Source organism: Bos grunniens, chromosome 18 (genome assembly GCF_055505025.1).
Source record: "Bos grunniens cultivar Pamir isolate PY7600 chromosome 18, Bosgru_T2T1.0, whole genome shotgun sequence".
In the NCBI taxonomy this organism is placed as follows: Eukaryota; Metazoa; Chordata; class Mammalia; order Artiodactyla; family Bovidae; genus Bos; species Bos grunniens.
The window spans coordinates 43,370,515-43,388,061 of NC_141182.1; the positions used below are offsets into that span (position 1 = coordinate 43,370,515).

General features: G+C 40.8%; 1 protein-coding gene across 1 annotated transcript in view; it reads left to right on the top strand.

Annotated features, from left to right (window-relative positions):
• Nucleotides 1–17,547, top strand: part of TDRD12 (tudor domain containing 12) — a 75,869-nt gene that overhangs the window by 24,422 nt on the left and 33,900 nt on the right. The window contains exons 8-11 of the mRNA XM_086351723.1: nucleotides 704–769; nucleotides 12,678–12,775; nucleotides 13,348–13,424; nucleotides 16,463–16,543. Coding sequence (XP_086207849.1) covers nucleotides 704–769; nucleotides 12,678–12,775; nucleotides 13,348–13,424; nucleotides 16,463–16,543 — 322 coding nt within the window. The remainder of the gene's footprint in view (nucleotides 1–703; nucleotides 770–12,677; nucleotides 12,776–13,347; nucleotides 13,425–16,462; nucleotides 16,544–17,547) is intronic.

Sequence of the window (17,547 nt, forward strand, 5' to 3'; positions counted from 1 at the left end):
ATTCTGAATTTAACATTTTAATTTTTTTGAAATATTTTAATTTTAATCCTAGTGAGTTTGTTAGGTTTGAGTTTTGAGGTTCTAAGAGAGCTGTTGTGGTTTGTTTTTATGAGAGCAGGAAAAAAGATTGTTATTAATTTCTTATTAACATGGAGTTATATTTTCACTCTGTGACTACGTGGGTAAAGAATCCACCTGTCGTGCAAGAGACACAGGAGATGCGGGTTCAATCCCTGGGTCAGGAATATCCCCTGGAGAAGGAAATGGCAAACCACTCCAGTATTCTTTCCTGGAAACTCTCATTGACAGAGGAGCCTGGTGGGCTGCAGTCCATGGGGTCGCAGAGTCTGACTTGACTTAATGACTGAGCACAAGCACACGTATTTTCAGAAGTCTGTCTGTTAGTAGTTTAACGATATTATCAAAACAAGGGTGTTTTTTAGAATTTTGAAAAAGAGCCATTTATTAGCATGAAAATATGAGAAGAGTCAGTCATGGGCAATGGAAACAAGGGTAGATATTTCCTCTACACCCATGTTTCTTATTCCCCTCACGTTGCTCCCCTGCCCTGTGGTAGGTATTCTGTAAATCATACAGCAGAGGTGATTTACAACAAATTCACGTTTGTATTTTGGGTTTTATTTCATGCTTTAATCTTGAAATGTATTCTTTCTATCAGAGTCATGTGGTTTAACTTTTCTAGCAAAGTCTCTCGAGCATCCGTGGCCCCAGGGTGCAGGTGACCTCAGGCCAACCAGTAGGCTCCTGGGTGAGTTTTCCTCTCTTGTTCCATTTCAATATAAAAGAATATTCTTAAATATCTCAGGACTGTAAGAGTTGTTTATAAGGCTGTGGTAATTCTGTCTCTCTTTTTCCCTTAATTTAATGGAACCGATTTATGCTGTGAAAGAAAGTGAAAAGAAAGTGAAGTCGCTCAGTCATGTTTTGCCTACCAGGTTTCTCTGTCCATGGGATTTTCCAGGCAAGGATACTAGAGTGGGTTGCCATGCCCTCCTCCAGGGGATCTTCCCAACCCAGGGGTCAAACCCGGATCTCCCACATTGTAGGCAGATGGTTTACCATCTGAGCCACCAGAGAAGTTTATGCTGTTGCTGCTGCTGCTGCTAAGTCGCTTCAGTCGTATCCGACTCTGTGCGAGCCCATAGACGGCAGCCCACCAGGCTCCCCCGTCCCTGGGATTCTCCAGGCAAGAACACTGGAGTGGGTTGCCATTTCCTTCTCCAATGCATGAAAGTGAAAAGTGAAAGCGAAGTTGCTCAGTCGTGTCCAACTCCTAGCGACCCCATGGAGTGCAGCCTACCAGGCCCCTCCGTCCATGGGATTTTCCAGGCAAGAGTACTGGAGTGGGGTGCCACTGCCTTCTCCGATGCTGTAGATGCTGACAAAGATAATTTGCCTTGTAGTCTGTAGGATTTTGCCGAAACATAAAGAACGTAACAGGCACTTGTTTGTGTGTAGGACTGATTTATTCTAGCCCAGACATAGACCAGTGGTTATTATTTGTTGTCAGAATATACCTAAGGATTTTATCGGGTTTTATTTTAAGCAATAGGATGCATAAAAATAAGAAAGAGGCATTTATGAAGTCAGAAATATCCCGTCTTTAACTCTGTATCTACAAGTTCCTGAATGAGTTGGAATTACTGGATGAGGGTAAAACTTGCTCGGCTCACCCTCTGTGGTGACTGCTCTGTGCTCACCCCCACATTGGGTGTATGTGTACCTATCAGTGCTTCAGAGAGAGCCGTAGTAAACCTCTAGTAAACTAAAACTTGAAGTGTGTGCTCAATCGTGTCCAACTCTTTTGCGACCCTGTGGATTGTAGCCTGCCAGGCTCCTCTGTCCACGGGATTCTCCAGACAAGAGTACTGGAGTGGGTTGCCGCTTCCTACTCCAGGGGATCTTCTGGACGCAGGAATCAAACCCACGTCTCCTGCGTTGGCAGGCAGGTTCTTTACCACCAGTGCCTCCTGGGAAGCACCACCTTTGATACCTACTTATTAAAATTTTAGTCTTTTTTCTCCCAGTTTTTCAGGTGTGAGGCTGTGTCTTATTTCTTAAAAAATGAGATTCTACTGTACAAACCTGTATGTGGTGTTTTTCACCTCTCTCTGGGTTAGCTGCGTCCAGTGTGATGTGGTTTGAGGCTGTGGACTCTGCCATGAGACCGTCCATCTGCCCCCTCCTCTGTGGCGCAGGGAACAGCATTCCCTGCTGCTGGGTTGGTGAGATGAGCTCTCTGTGTGCAGAGTTTGTGTGGCAGACTTGGGCACCTGTGGCCCCACCTACATTCTGGTTTGCCTTATAGGAGGCATAGTGTGTCATAGGAATTCCTGCTGAATGGAGCCCGTTACTGACAGGAATGTTATTTCCATTTTTGTTTCTTCCATTTCCATGGAAGCAAGAAAAATACCAGGTATTTACATTGTGTTTAACCACTGCACAGCTTTCCATTGTTTAAGGGCCCCCCTGGCGGCTCAGATGGTAAAGAATGTGCCTGCAGTGCAGGAGGCCTGGGTTCAATCTCTGGGTCAGGAAGATCCCCTGGAGAGGGGAATGGCAACCCATTCCCTTGGAAATGGGTATTCTTGCCTGGGAAATCCTATGGACAGAGGAGCCTGGTGGGCTGCAGTCCATGGAGTTGCAAAGAGTTGGATACGACTGAGCCACTAACTCTTTGTTTTTAAAAAATAATTATTTACTTATTTGCCTCTGTTGGATCTTTGTTGGGGCATGCAGGATGTTGCTTTGTGGTGCTCGGGACTCTCTAGTTGTGGCGCACAGGCTGTGGAGCACGTGCGCTCAGTAATTGTGGTATGTGGGCTTAGTTGCTTCGCGGTATGTGGGATCGTGCTTCCCTGACCAGGAATCATCCCCAGGTCCTCCGCATTGCAGGGAGGAGGACACTGGACTTCCAGGCAAGTCCCACCTAGTTTTCTTTATTACAGTCAGTGTTGGAATTAACTCTGCATATCTTTGAAAAGGAAAAGGTTGATGGTAAACAAAAGAAAGCTCATATGAGATGTGACCAGGCTATCATGTAAGGAACAAAATTATTAGATGTTGCCTACTCAGGCAAAGATTTCTTTTTCCTTTTTAAGTTTTGTGAGAAGCTATTTCAATTTCAATTGTATTTTTATTAAATTCTGATACTTTGAAGTTCCTTACATTTTCAAAAATCAAAGTTCAGTACTTTCTAACACTTGGCTAAACAATCAAATAGTGCAGAAAGGCTATGAAGAAAAATAATTTTTTCTTGTCTAGCTTCTTCTCACCCAGGCTCCTTGCTTGAGATAAACCTTTTTTTTTAAAAGCTATTTATTTTGGCAGTTATCTCTTAAGTTTTAAAATACCTGTGGTTATTTTACTTTGTCCCTGCTTACGCATTCTGGACCCTGTCCTGATTTCTGTGGCGGTTAGCTGTCACACCCCTAAGCCACACGTCTTCAGACACTGTTCTAGGGATTCACCAGAAAAGGAATCAAAGTCTGTTTTCATGGAGTTTTCTTTTATTTTCTCAGTAAACTTCTGTTTTAGAATGATCACAAACTTCCAGATAAGTTGGAGAGCATTACGGAGAACTTGATTGTATTCTAAACCACGTGAGAGTAAGTTGCCGACTGGAATGCCCACCTCTCCCCAGTACTTGAGTGTGTTTTTCCTAGGAATAAGAGTACTTTCAAAAATATTCACAGTATAGCCATCTACATCAGAGGTTACCGTTGCTGCATTGTGATCGTCTGACTGTCAGATAACCCCTGTCATTTTGCCAGGCATCGCACTGAGTCCTCTGGGGAAGGAAGACACGGCTCAGCATCAGGTGGAGCATCTCCTCGCCTCCCTGGGTCTGCAGCAGTCCTCAGTCTTCCTGGACTTTTCTGACTGTGACACTTTGGCAGATTATGGACCTGTTATTTCATAGCATGTCCCAATTGTGGCAGATGATCTCCTGTTTCCATTTTCATTGATTTTTGCTCTGAATTTAATTCTTTTTGTCTGCTTACTTTATATTTAATTTGCTCTTCTTTTCTAGTTTTCTAAGGTGGAAGCTTATATTATTAATTTAAATTTTTTCTTCTTTTCTAATACAAACATTTAATGCTGTCAACTGCCCATCACTGAATCCCATAAATTTTGATAAGTTGTATTTTTATTTTCATTTGGTTAAAAACATTTCAGAATTTCTCTTGATATTTCTTCTTGATCCATGTATTATATGGAAGTGGGTTGCTTACTCTCCAAGTATTTGGGGATTTTCCAGCTATCTTGTTGTTACTAAGTTAGTTTAATTCCGTTGTGGTCTGATAGTGTACTTTGTACAATTTCCACTTTAAGTTTATTTAGATGTATTTTATATGGTCTGTCTTAGTGTCAGTTCCACTTGAGCTTGAGAAGAAAGTATCTGCTGTAGGATGAAATCATCTGTAGATGCCAGTTCTGACCAGTTGAGGTGATGCTGTTGAATTGCTATACCCTTACACTGATTTTCTGCCTGCTGGGTCTGTTCATTTTTGGTAGAGAGCTGTTGCTGTCTCTAACTGTAATGGTGTTCTCATCTGTTTCTCCTTGCAGTTTTATCAGTTTTGCCTCACGTATTTTGATGCTTTCTTGTTACGCACATACACAATTTTAAGTCTCATATGTCTTTTTGAAGACTTTTGAAGAATTGGGTTCTTTATTACTATGTCATGCTTCTGACCTTCATATTTTCCCTTGTTCTGAAGTCTACTCTATCTGAAATTAATACAGCTACTTTAGCTTTTTTTTTAAGCTATAAAAATTTTACTGAGGTACAATTGATGTATATTATTTGTTTCAAGGATACAACATAGTGACTCACAATTTTTAAAGCTAATACTGCATTTATAGATATTTTAAAATATTGCTTATATTCCCTGTACTGTACAGTATATCCTTGTAGGTTATTTATTTTATGCATAGTAATTTGTACCTCTTAATCCACTGCTGTTTTTTGGAGCCTCCCCTTTCCCTCCCCGCTACTGGTAACCACTAGTTTGTTCTCTGCATCTGTGAGTCTGTTTCTTTTTTGTTAAATTCACTAGTTTTAATTTTTTTTAGATTCCACATATAAGAGATATCATACAGTATTTGTCTTTCCCTGTCTGACTTAATTTCACTAAGCATAAATCCATCCATGTTGTGGCAAATGGCAAATTTTCGTTCTTTTTATGGCTGAGTAATATTCCAGTTTGTGTGTGTGTGTGTGTGTATACACACCACATCTTCTTTATTTGGGTATGGATAGATTGCTTCCATATCTTGGATACTGTGAATAATGCTGCTCTGAACATTGGGGTGCATGTTTCTTTTCAACTTAATGGGACCACATATTCTTTATCCATTCATCTGTCAATGGATGAATCTGTCGTTGCTTCCATGCCTCGGCTGTTGGAAACAGTGCTGTCCTGCTGGGGTGCATGTGTCTTTTCGAATTATGGTTTTCTCCAGACACACACCCATGGATGGGATTACAGGATCATATGGCAACTCTGTTTAGTTTTTTAAGGCACTTCCATGCTTTTCTCCGTTGTGATTGCACCAGTTTACATTCTGACCAGCGGTATAGGTAGGTTCCCTTTTCTCCATAGCCTCGCCAGCATTTACTGTTTATGGACTTTTAACGAAGGCCATTCTGACAGGTGTGAGGTGATACCTCATTGTGCCTTTTAAAATTCATTTTTAATTGGAGGATAATTGCTTTACATGTTGTGTTGATTTCTGCTGTACATCAAGATAAGTCAGCCATAGGTGTACATATGTCCCCTTCCTCTTGACTCATTGTGCCTTTGATATGCATTTCTTTGATGATTCGCGATGTTGAGCATCTTTTCACGTACTTGTTGGCCATCTGTATGTCTTCTTTAGAGAAAAGTCTGTTTAGGCCTTCTGCCCATTTTTAATTGGTTGGGTTTTTTTGATGTTGAAATTGTATGAGCTGCTTGTATATATTTGGAAATTAAGCCTTATCAATCATGATGTTTGCAAGTATTTTCTCCCAGTTGTCTTTTTGTTTCTGGTTTCCTTTGCAGTGTAAAAGCTTGTAAGTTTAACTAGGTCCCATTTGTTTATTTTTGCTTCTGTTTTCCTTTGCCTTGGGAGACTGACTTATACAAATTTCTAGAATTTGTATAAATATTTGTCCTTTATTTGGTGAATTTAGACCAATACCCTTTAAAGTGATGATTGATTTAGTTAGATTGATACCTGCCAAACTCGTTACTGTTTTCTATTCATTGCCTTTGTTTTTTATTCTTGTCTTCCATTTTTTGTCATTTATAGCTTTAGTTGAGCATTTTACAGAATTCTGATTTCTTTCCTTTCTTAGCACATCAGTTTGCTTCTTTTTTCACTTTTTTTAAATGATTGCCTTAGATATTGCAATATTTACAACCAGTCCAATCTACTCTCAGATAACACTGAACCACCTTACAGGTAGTGCTAGTACCTTATAATAACAAAGTATTCATAATTCCTCCTTCCTGGCCATAGTGCCATTGTTGTTATTCTTTTCATGAATATGGGTATGTTTGTAATAAATGTATATTTACATATTTTATATGTATATGCATAAATAATGAAATACTTTGTTGCTATTATTTTGAACAAACTGTTATCTGTTATATCTGTTTTCAAAAAAGAAAACCTTAAATTTGCCTTGACTTATTCCTTCTCTAATATGCATATCCTCAAGTTCAGTGATTCTTGCCACAGATGAATACAGTCTACTAAGTTCATCAAAGGCATTCTTCATTTCTGTTAGTGTTTTTGATCTCTGGCATTTCTTCTTGATTCTTTCTTATAATTTTCATGTCCCTGCTTATATTATCCATCTATTCTTGCATATTGTTTGCTTGTTCTATTAGAACCCTTAGCATAGTAATCCTTTGTTGTTACTGTTGTTCAGTTGCTAAGTTGTATCCACCTCTTTGCAATCCCATGGACTGGCTCCTCAGTCCTCCACTATCTTCTGGAGTCTGCTCAAGTTCATGTCCATTGAGTCTGTGATGCTATCTAACCTTCTTATCCTCTGCCGCCCTCTTCCTTTGCCTTCAGTCTTTCCCAGCATCAGGGTCTTTTCCAGTGAGTCATATCTTTACATCAGGTAGCCAGAGTATTGGAGCTTCAGTTTCAGTATCAGTCCTTCTAATGAATATTCAGGATTGATTTCCTGTAGGATTGCTTGGTTTGATCTCCTTGCAGTCCAAGGAACTCTCAAGAGTCTTCTCCATCACCATAATTTGAAAGCACTAGTTCTTCGGTGCTCAGCCTTCTTCATGATCCATCTGTCATATCTGTACATGACTTTCCATCCGTACATGGAAAAACCATAGCTTTGACTATATGGACCTTTGTCAGCAAAGCGATGTCTCTGCTTTTTAATATGTTGTCTAGGTTTGTCATAGCTTTCCTTCCAAGGAACAAGTGTCTTAATTTCATGACTGTAGTCGCTGTCTGCAGTGATTTTGAAGTCCAAGAAAATACGTCACTGACTGCTTCTGCTTTTCCCCCTTCTATTTGCCATAAAGTGATGGGACCAGATGCCATGATATTAGTTTTTTTTTAATGTTGAGTTTCAAGCCAGCTTTTTCACTCTCCTTTTAAACTTTCATTAAGAGGCTCTGTAGTTCCTCTTCACTTTCTGCCATTAGAGTGGTACCATCTGCATATCTGAGGTTGTTGATATTTCTCCCAGCAATCTTGATTCCAACTTTTTGGTTCATCCAGCCCAGCATTTTGCATGATGTACTCTGCATATAAGTTAAATAAGCAGGGTGACAATATATAGCCCTGTCATACTCCTTTCCCAATTTTGAACCAATTTGTTGTTCTGTATCCAGCTCTAACTGTTGCTTCTTGACCTGCATACAGGTTTCTCAGGAGACAAGTCAGGTGGTCTGGTATTCCCATCTCTAAGAATTTTGCACTGTTTGTTGTGATCCACACAGTCAAAGGCTTTAGCATAGTCAGTGAAGCAGTAGATGTTTTTCTGGAAGTCCCTCATTTTCTCCATGATCCGGTGAATGTGGCAATTTGATCTCTGGCACCTCTGTCTCTTAGAAATCCAGCTTGTACACATGAAAGTTCTCAGTTCAACTACTGCTGAAGCCTAGCTTGAAGGATTTCGAGCATTACCTTGCTAGCATGTGAAATGAATGCAATTGTATGGAAGTCTGATCATTCCTTGTCATTGTCCTTCTTTGAGGTTGGAATAAAAACTGACCTTTTTCAGTCCTGCGGCCACTGATGAGTTTTCCAAATTTACTGACATGTTGAGTGCAGCATTTCAACAGCATCATCTATTAGGATTTGAAATAGCTCAGCAGGTATTCCATCACCTCCACTTTGTTTGTAGTAATGCTTCCTAAGACCCCTTGACTTCACACTCCAGGATGTCTGATTCTAAGTGATTATCCACACTAATGTGATTATCTGGGCCATTAAGACCTTTATTGTATAGTTCTTTTGTGTATTCTTGCCACCTTTTCATACCTTCTTCTGCTAGGTTCTTAGCATTTCTCTCCTTTTTCTTACCTATCCTCGTATGAAATGTTCCTTTGATATCTCCAGTTTTCTTGAAGAGATCTCTAGTTCTCCCCATTCTGTTGTTTTCCTCTGTTTCTTTGCACTGTTTCTTTAAGAAGGCCTTCTTACCTCTCCTTGCAGTTCTCTGAACTCTGCATTTAGTTGGGTATATCTTTCCCTTTCTCCCTTGCTGTGTGCTTCTCTTTTTTCCTCAGCTATTTGTTAAGCCTCTCCAGACAACCACTTGGGCTTCTTGCGTTTCTTTTTCTTTGGGATGGTTTTGGTCACTGGCTCTTGGACAGTGTTACTAATCTCGGTCCATAGTTCTTCAGACACTCTGTCTGCCAGATCTAATCCCTTGAATCTGTTTGTCAGCTCCACTGTATAATCATAAGGGATTTGATTTAGGTCATAACTTGAATGGCCTAGTGGATTTCCCTACTGTCTTCAATTTAAGCCTGAAATTTTCAATAAGGATCTCCTGATCTGAGTTGTACTAAATTTCTGGTCTGACAGTTTCAACATCTCTGCTCTAACTCTGGTTCTAATTCTTTCCCTGTTTCTTCAAACTGTCTTTTTTTTTTTTTTTGCTTTTTGGTATGCCTTGCAATTTTTTTTTTTTTTTTGATTTAAAGCCAGACATGATATTCTGGGTAAGAGGTGGGCTTTTAGAGGTACAGTTGTAAGGTATAGAGGGAGGAGAAGCATCCTTTAAAGCTGTGATTAGATCTCCATGTTTTTGAGCCTTTTCATCTGGGTTGCGACCTTCACATGTGCTTTTCAGACCTCCACTTCTCCTCTTTAGGAGGGCTAGGATGGCCTGAGGAGTGGGGAAATAGATGGGCTATTTCCCTTCCCCCAAGGCAGTTCAGTTCAGTTCAGTTTAGTTGCTCAGTCATGTCCGACTCTTTGTGACCCCACGAATCGCAGCACGCCAGGCCTCCCTGTCCATCACCAACTCCCGGAGTTCACTCAAACTCATGTCCATTGAGTCGGTGATGCCATCCAGCCATCTTATCCTCTGTCGTCCCCTTCTCCTCCTTCCCCAACCCCTCCCAGCATCAGAATCTTTTCCAATGAGTTAACTCTTCGCATGAGGTGGCCCAAGTATTGGAGTTTCAGCATCAGTCCTTCCAATGAAAACCCAGGACTGATCTCCTTTAGAATGGACTGGTTGGATCTCCTTGCAGTCCAAGGGACTCTGAAGAGTCTTCTCCAACACCACAGTTCAAAAGACTCTTGAGAGTCCCTTGGACTACAAAGAGATCCAACCAGTCCGGCTATTTCCCTTCCCCCAAGGCAATTAGTCTCTGATAAAGCCTGGGTAGTTCAGTTCAGTTCAGTTGCTCAGTCGTGTTCAGCTCTTTGCGACACCATGGACTGCAGCATGCCAGGCCTCCCTGTCTTTCACCAACTCCAGGAGCTTACTCAAACTCATGTCCATTGAGTTGGTGATGCCATCCAACCATCTCATCCTCTGTTGTCCTCTTCTCCTCCCACCTTCAATCTTTCCCAGCTTCAGGGTCTTTTCAAATGAGTCAGTTCTTCGCCTCAGGTGGCCAAAGTATTGGAGTTTCAGCTTCAGCATCAGTCCTTCCAAAGAATATCGAGGACAGATTTCCTTAGGGTTCACTGGTTGGATCTCCTTGCAGTCCAAGGGACTCTCCAACACCACAGTTCAAAAGCGTCAGTTCTTTGGCACTCAGCTTTCTTTATAGTCCAGCTCTCACATGCATACATGCTGCTGCTGCTGCTAAGTTGTGTCAGTCGTGTCCAACTCTGTGCGACCCCATAGATGACAGCCCACCAGGCTCCCCCGTCCCTGGGATTCTCCAGGCAAGAACACTGGAGTGGGTTGCCATCGCCTTCTCCAATGCATGAAAGTGAAAAGTGAAAGTGAAGTCACTCAGTCGTGTCTGACTCTTAGCCATCCCATGGACTGCAGCCCACCAGGCTCCTCCATCCATGGGATTTTCCAGGCGAGAGTACTGGAGTGGGTTGCCATTGCCTTCTCCCCTTCCATACATGACTACTGGAAAAACCATAGCTTTGACTAGACAGACCTTTGTTGGCAAAGTAATGCTGTCTAGGTTTGTCATAGCTTTTCTTCCAAGGAGCAAGCGTTTTTTAATTTCATGGCTGCAGTCACCATCTGCAGTGATTTTGGAGCCCCAAAAAGTAAGGTCTCTCATTGTTTCCCCATCTATTTGCCATGAAGTGATGGGACCGGATGCCATAATCTTACTTTTCTGAATATTGAGTTTTAAGCCAACTTTTCACTCTCCTCTTTCACTTTCATCAAGAGGCTTTTTGGTTCTTCTTCGCTTTCTGCCATAAGGATGGCGTCATCTGCATATCTGAGGTTATTGATATTTCTCCTGGCAATCTTGATTCCAGCTTGTGCTTCATTCAGCCTGGCATTTGCACGATGTACTCTGCATATAAGTTAAATAAGCAGGGTGGCAATATACAGCCTTAATGTACTCCATTCCCGATATGGAACGAGTCTGTTCAGTCCGGGTAGTTCAGGCTCTGGTTAGTTTCTCCTGAGGGCAGACCTTGCTGAGAACAGAATGCAGTGGCATATTTCAAAAAGGTTAATTTTCCTCTCCCCCTACTAAGCCCCAAGGGGATTTTTATATGATCTTCACTGTGAGAAGCTATGGAGTTCCAGTTAGTGAGAGTCACAAAGTGTTGGGGGTCCTCTTGGAATTGTTAATTTACTTTCCCACACTAGCTTCCAGTAGCTGGTAAACATACAGTTCAGATTTTCCTTCTCTGATGCTAGGTTCTATGGAGATTTCTGCTCAAATGAGTTGTGATTATCTGTCTCTCCAGTTTTAGGTGAGAAGGTTTGCCCTGTGGCCTCATCTTTTACGTCAGATATAAGAAGAGTTGTTATTTTTCACTTGGGTTAGCTGTTTACTTACTGTTATGAGGGAGTGGTGAATTCCAGCCTCCTTACATGCTGGGATAGAAACTGGAAGCTAAATTGAGCTTTGAAATGTAAGATTGGTAAATATAAGATGACAGCATTATTTCTTCTTGGAGATTCTAATTGCTTTTCTTTTTCCTATTTATACTATCTATCTCTGTTGACCCCTTAAGTTGTTCAGGATTCTCAGTTGAGTATTCTGTATCCTTTAAAATTTATTGAGACTTGTATTATGACTCAGAATATGGTCTCACTTGGAAAAGGCTGTGTGTGTACTTGAGAAGAAAGCATGTTGTGCTGCTGTTGGGGCGAGTGTTAGGTAAATATTAGTTATGTCAGGTTGGTCAATGGTCTTGTTCAGGTCTTCTCTGTGTTTATGATTTTTTTTTTTGTCTACAGGTCTATCAGCTACTGGAGAGGCATTGATATCTCCAGCTATACAATTGCTTTACTTATGACTCGTTTCCGTTCTGTTAGTTTTTGCTTCATATATTTTGAAACTGTCACTTAGGTACACGGAAGTTTAGAAGTTTTATGTCCTCTTGATGAATTGATATGTGTCATTATTAAATGACTCCTTCTTTGATCTGAAGTCTACCTTGTCTCTTCTGGGCTATCATCTGAAATATATGTAGTGGCCTTTCCATGCAGTTGCTTGGGCTTCCTCGTAACACGACGGCTGGGTTACAGAAGTGAGCATTTAAGAGAGCAGATCATAAGCGTATGACTTTTGTGTTCCAGCTTTGGAAGTCACGTAACATCACATCTGTGTTTCTAAGCCCACCCAGGCTTATGGGAAAGGAGTATGAGCCCACCTCTCCGTGGGAGAAGTGTGGAAGGCACACTGTGAGAACAGCATGTGTGTTGGGAATCATGTTCTGGCCTCCTTTGCAAAATAGAGTCTGCCAGTTTGGGAAAATAAATAATGGTTAAATTGTTAGTAACCCAGTAAGGAATTTTTTTCAACATTTTTTTTCTTTTTTTTCCCCCAATAAGGATACAAGATTTTTTAATTTAATCCCCTCAAGTAAAGTTTGATACAAAATCTTATACCATAACAATTTTATGTATTAAGGTTTTATTATGATAACACTTTTTTAGTAAGATCCTTTTGGTCCTGTTTTCTATTTATTTATAACACTTGCTAAGATAATTTTTGTTATTATTTTTATTGCAGAGAAGACTGTAAAATGTAATATGGATTCATTGAAAGGTTCACCTAAAAAAGAATCTGAAAAGAAACAACAGTACATCTCCTTGAAAGATGTAAATAAGGTGCTGTTTTAAAATGTTCATTAAATATAAAGTTTATGTAGTGTTCGTTAATATTCTCCTTTAAAATCTACCAGGAACCAAAACTGTGGCTATGATAGTTTTATTCATGAAAAAAAAACATACGTTTACTCTGTTTCAGATGAACAGGATAACCCTTATTCCTCCCTTTTCAAGTCCTTGTTCTTGGCCTGCTGACCACTTGACGAAATTGGGTGTATATTCTCACTTAAACAAGGGTATAAGTATCTGGAATTATGGGACACTCTTAATAGTTAAGGTCAAGTCTTAGCTGTCCCTCCAGTTCCCTTGACAAGCAAGACAAGTGAAAGTAATTCCAGGACGTTTTAAACACTGACTGTCCGAAGGGCTGGCTGCCTGCTATTTGGACCCTTAAGTCGAGTGTTTATAGTGGTGGCCTCTCCAGTTCTTGGTCTCTTCATTTCTGTGTTGCCTGGACCTTATCTGAGATGGTTGTCTATGAGGACAACTCCCAGGGAATTTTGATGCCTCAAGAACACGTGTGTTGCTAGTGTAAATATTCATCCTGAAAAAAATTTTTTTTTTTTTTACAGTGTGTTGAATCTTCAGTGTGCTGGCCAACAAAGAGAGGCATAACCATATATGCCAATCCAGACACACCAGCTGCAAGGTATGATCTGAAAATCTAGTGTAATTGACTAGAGACTTAAGTATAATATTGTTTTATACAGTGTTCTGTAAGATTGATGATGGGAGAATATTCGTTTTCAAAAAGAGTGACCCTGGAAATTTTGATGAAGCATATATTTAAAATAAATATGTTTGACAGCTGGCTAGCAGCACAGTTTTCCAAAAAGTGGTAGTGATTCTGGAGTCTCCTTGTTACCTTGTCAGATAGAACTATGTCTGTAAGGCAGATGTCTTGATGTGAAGGGAGGGTATATGTGGGCCCGATGGCAGTTCAGGTTGGTGGAAGGTGAAGAATGGTTTCTTGTATCCTTGAAGATGAGCTTCCAAGTCTTTGTAACCCTGTCCTCAGCAAGATCCATGCCAGTGATATTAATGGGAAAATGTGATATTATGCACTTCGTATGGAGTAAAAGATCTTAAAATAGGAAGCTTCCATTTCTCCCTCCTGGACTGTATGCTAGTGTTGTCATACATTGTATTTGTACATTTGTTAAACATGCTGGAATCTATTATTGTTCCTATTGAAACAGTTTTTCTTTGAGGGATTTAAATAAATAATAAGAGAAATTATCGTATATTTACCTATGTGGCTATCATCCATGCTTTTTACTTTTTGTGTAGATCCAGATTTCCGTCTGGTACCATTTTCCTTTTACTTGAGGGACTTCCTTACTGTTCCTTGTATTATATTTCTTCCTTTACTATTTCTTGGGTCTGCTGGTGATGAATTCTTTCAGCTTTTATATGTCTGAAAAAACTTTGCTAGGTTAGAATTCCAGCTTTAAATTTCTTTTTCCCTGTATTTTAGCGATGTTGCTTCACCATCTACCTGCTCATATTGTTTGCAATGCAAAATCTACCATCATATTTTTCCTTTGTTCCTCTGTTTTCAGCATATCTTTTTCCTCTGTTTTTAGGGTTTTCTCTTTATTGCTGGCTTGAACAATTTAATTATTGTATGTCTTGATGAAGTTTCTCTCATTTTTCTTATGCTTGAGATTCGTTAGGGCTCTTCATTTGTAGGTTTCTGTCTTCGCTGGGGCTTCCCTGATAGCTCAATGGTATCCATTGAGCTTGCAGTGTAGGAGACCCGGGTTTGATCCCTGGGATGGGAAAATCCCCTGGAGGAGGGTGTGGCAACCCACTTTGGTACTTTTGCCTAGAGAATCCCATGGATAGAGGAGCCTGGCAGGCTGCAGTCCTTAGGGTCGCACAGTCAGGTAAAACTGTGCAGCAGCTAAGCAGCAGCGGCAGTCTTTTCCTCAGATTTGATAAGCATTCAGCTGTGTTATTCTACAAATATTTTTTTCTGTCATTTTCTTCTTTTTTGAGACTCTTATAAGACAAATGTCTCTGAGGCTCTGTTCCTTTTTTCAATTTTTTTTTGCTGTTCTTCTATATTAATAATTCTACTGGTCTGTGTTTAATTGACTCTTCTGTTATCTCCATTTTGCCCATCCATTGAATTTTTTATCTGATGTATTTATTTTTTGTTCTAAAATTTTCATTTGATTTTTTTATAGTTTATATTTTTGCTGAGAAGAAAATAAAATTCTGATCGTGTCATTTAAGAGTGCTCACCTTTCCTTCTCTTATGGAGCATGGTTATAATAGCTCCTCTAGGGTGTTTTATAATTCACACTTCTGAGCTGTATTGGGGTTGGCACCTGTTGGTTATTTTTTCCCTCTACAGCTGACCTGATTTTCCTTATTCTTTGTATGTTGAGTAATTTTGGATCGTGCTCTAGATACTTTGAATATTATGGCATGAGACTTTGGTTTAGAATCTTCTGGAGAATGTTGATTTCGTTGTTTTAGCAGGAGGTCATCACTCCCTTAAGGTTCAGACCCCAAACTCTGCCTCACTTGCGGTGGGTGGTGATGGTGACACTGTTTCCAACTCTGTGGTCCGCTGCTTTGGGTCTGTTCTGGACACGCTCAGTTTGGGATCGGAGTGGGACTTGGGGTGGGTATGGGATTCCCCCCACCCCCAGCTCTCTATCTCTTTTTTCCCCCAGGACTTTTCCTCACATTCACCATTTTCTAGATGTTCTCGCTCCCTGTTCCTCTGACCAGATAGTTGTTTTTTGTGCGTGTGGAGAAGCTACCATGCAGCTCGTGTGACTGGGGTTGCTTGTGGAATAAAATAGCAATGGAAATAAAAGAAGAAAAAAAGATGGAAAATTTCCCTCATCCAGTCTCTAGACCACTGGGTCCCCATTTCCTGGTTCATTAGAGGGAGAGAGAAGTTTTCTCTTGGAGTTTTAAGTGACCATGTGTGTGGTTAGTATCACTACATGCAGCTCCATGATCAGAGCTGGCCTTGGGGTTAGAACAAGAGGACAGAGGGCCAGGAGAGGACAAGAGGGGAGAGGGCCAGGATTCCTCACACCCACTGGTCTCAGGCCTCTCTTCTCTGTTCTCTGGCTTGAAATATTTCAGCCGTCCTCATTTGAAGCTCCTGTACCTGCACTGATGCAGATTCCTTGATTGCGGAGGGTCCGCTGTACGACACTATCTTATATAAGGGACTTGAGCATCCTTGGATTTCAGTATCCCTGGGGTTCCTGGAATCAGTACCCTGCAGATACCGAGATACTGATGGATGACTTTCTCAGGTTTTCTGACGTCTGCATCCTCTGCACCATTCTGCAACGCGGGCCACCCTTGTGTCAACACCAAGAAATAGAGAAATGTGAAAGCCAAGACACCCTCCATGATTCTGGTGGTTTTTCACTTTGGGACTTCCTCCCCTGTGGTTTCATACTTCATCCCGAGTTTTTCGTTGTAATCTGTAAGGGAGAGAAGCTGTAGGGGGCTTGCTCCCTCTTGGCAGCCTGAGGACTGTCAAAATGGTCTTCATACTCAAAGGACTCAGTTTCAGTTCTCAAAGAATTTACTTAAGTTGATCCACTTATTCTGTAGTGGTACTCTCAAATTTTCTCCCAGAAAATAAAGGTATTTTCAGATTTGGAGTAAATGGATTCAGAAATTTTAGCAAATGTTTTTGATTTTTAGTGCTTCATGTCAGAAGTCAAGTGAGAAGCCACTTAGATCAGCTGAGAAGAAAGAATACAATGAGAAGAATGGCTGTGTGAAGTATGGATTTTTTTTTCTTGGCCTAAATTTTTTATTGAAATAACTGTAGAAAAATTATAAGCAGGAAGAATTGATATATGATTTTATTATTAATTTCAAACCTGCATTCCCAGTGACTCAGTGGGTAAAGAATCCACCTGCAGTGCAGGAGACACAAGAAACACAGGTCCAATCCCTGGTTTGGGAACATCCCCTGGAGGAGGGCATGGCAACCCACTCCAGTATTCTTGCCTGGAAAATCCCATGGACAGAGGAGCCTGGCGGGGTACGGTCCTTAGGGTCACAAAGAGTCGGACACGGCTGAAGCGACTGAGCACAGCACAGCACATACACAGTGTCTTCTACAGGCTTTGAGGTTAGTTTTTTCTTTTCCATTTGCTAGGGCAGATTTTTCTGTTTAAAAGTTTTGTTCTACTATAAGTAGTCATTCTCTGCCTCCCCTTCCTGAATCTCTTGTCAAGTGAACAATTTTATGAAACAAATTAAATATAGTTGATCTTTTGAGGGCTGTTGATTTTATATGGGTTGGCACTTACTTTCTTCCTAGTTTTCTGATGTTAAGTGGATCTACCACCTGCTGGAGAAAGTAGGTATTTATAGTGTGAAACTTGGGAAGTTTTGTTTTTTTTTTTTGTCCTGCCAGATTCACAAAGTACTCACTTGCAGGTTGTTAACAGTAATCTCGTTATTTTATACTTGTTTAATCCACAATGTATTTTTGTACCAATTTTTATGATTTCTTACCCTACCAGCCTAAAAACACTCTCACATTCCAAGTAACTGTGGCTGCTCTGAAGCCATCAGAGTGACAAAGCGTCTAAGACAGTTCAGAAGTGGGTAGATTGTACAGTAGCCGCTAACTGGGATGACTGGGGAGAGGGTCGTTGACCTATGGCCATCTTGGTGTCCTGACTCCCTGGAGGCTGCTCTGTGGCCCTGTGACATCCCAGCAGGAGGGCCTCACGGTATCCATGGCCAAGGGCTCTGAACGCTGCCCTGTGGAG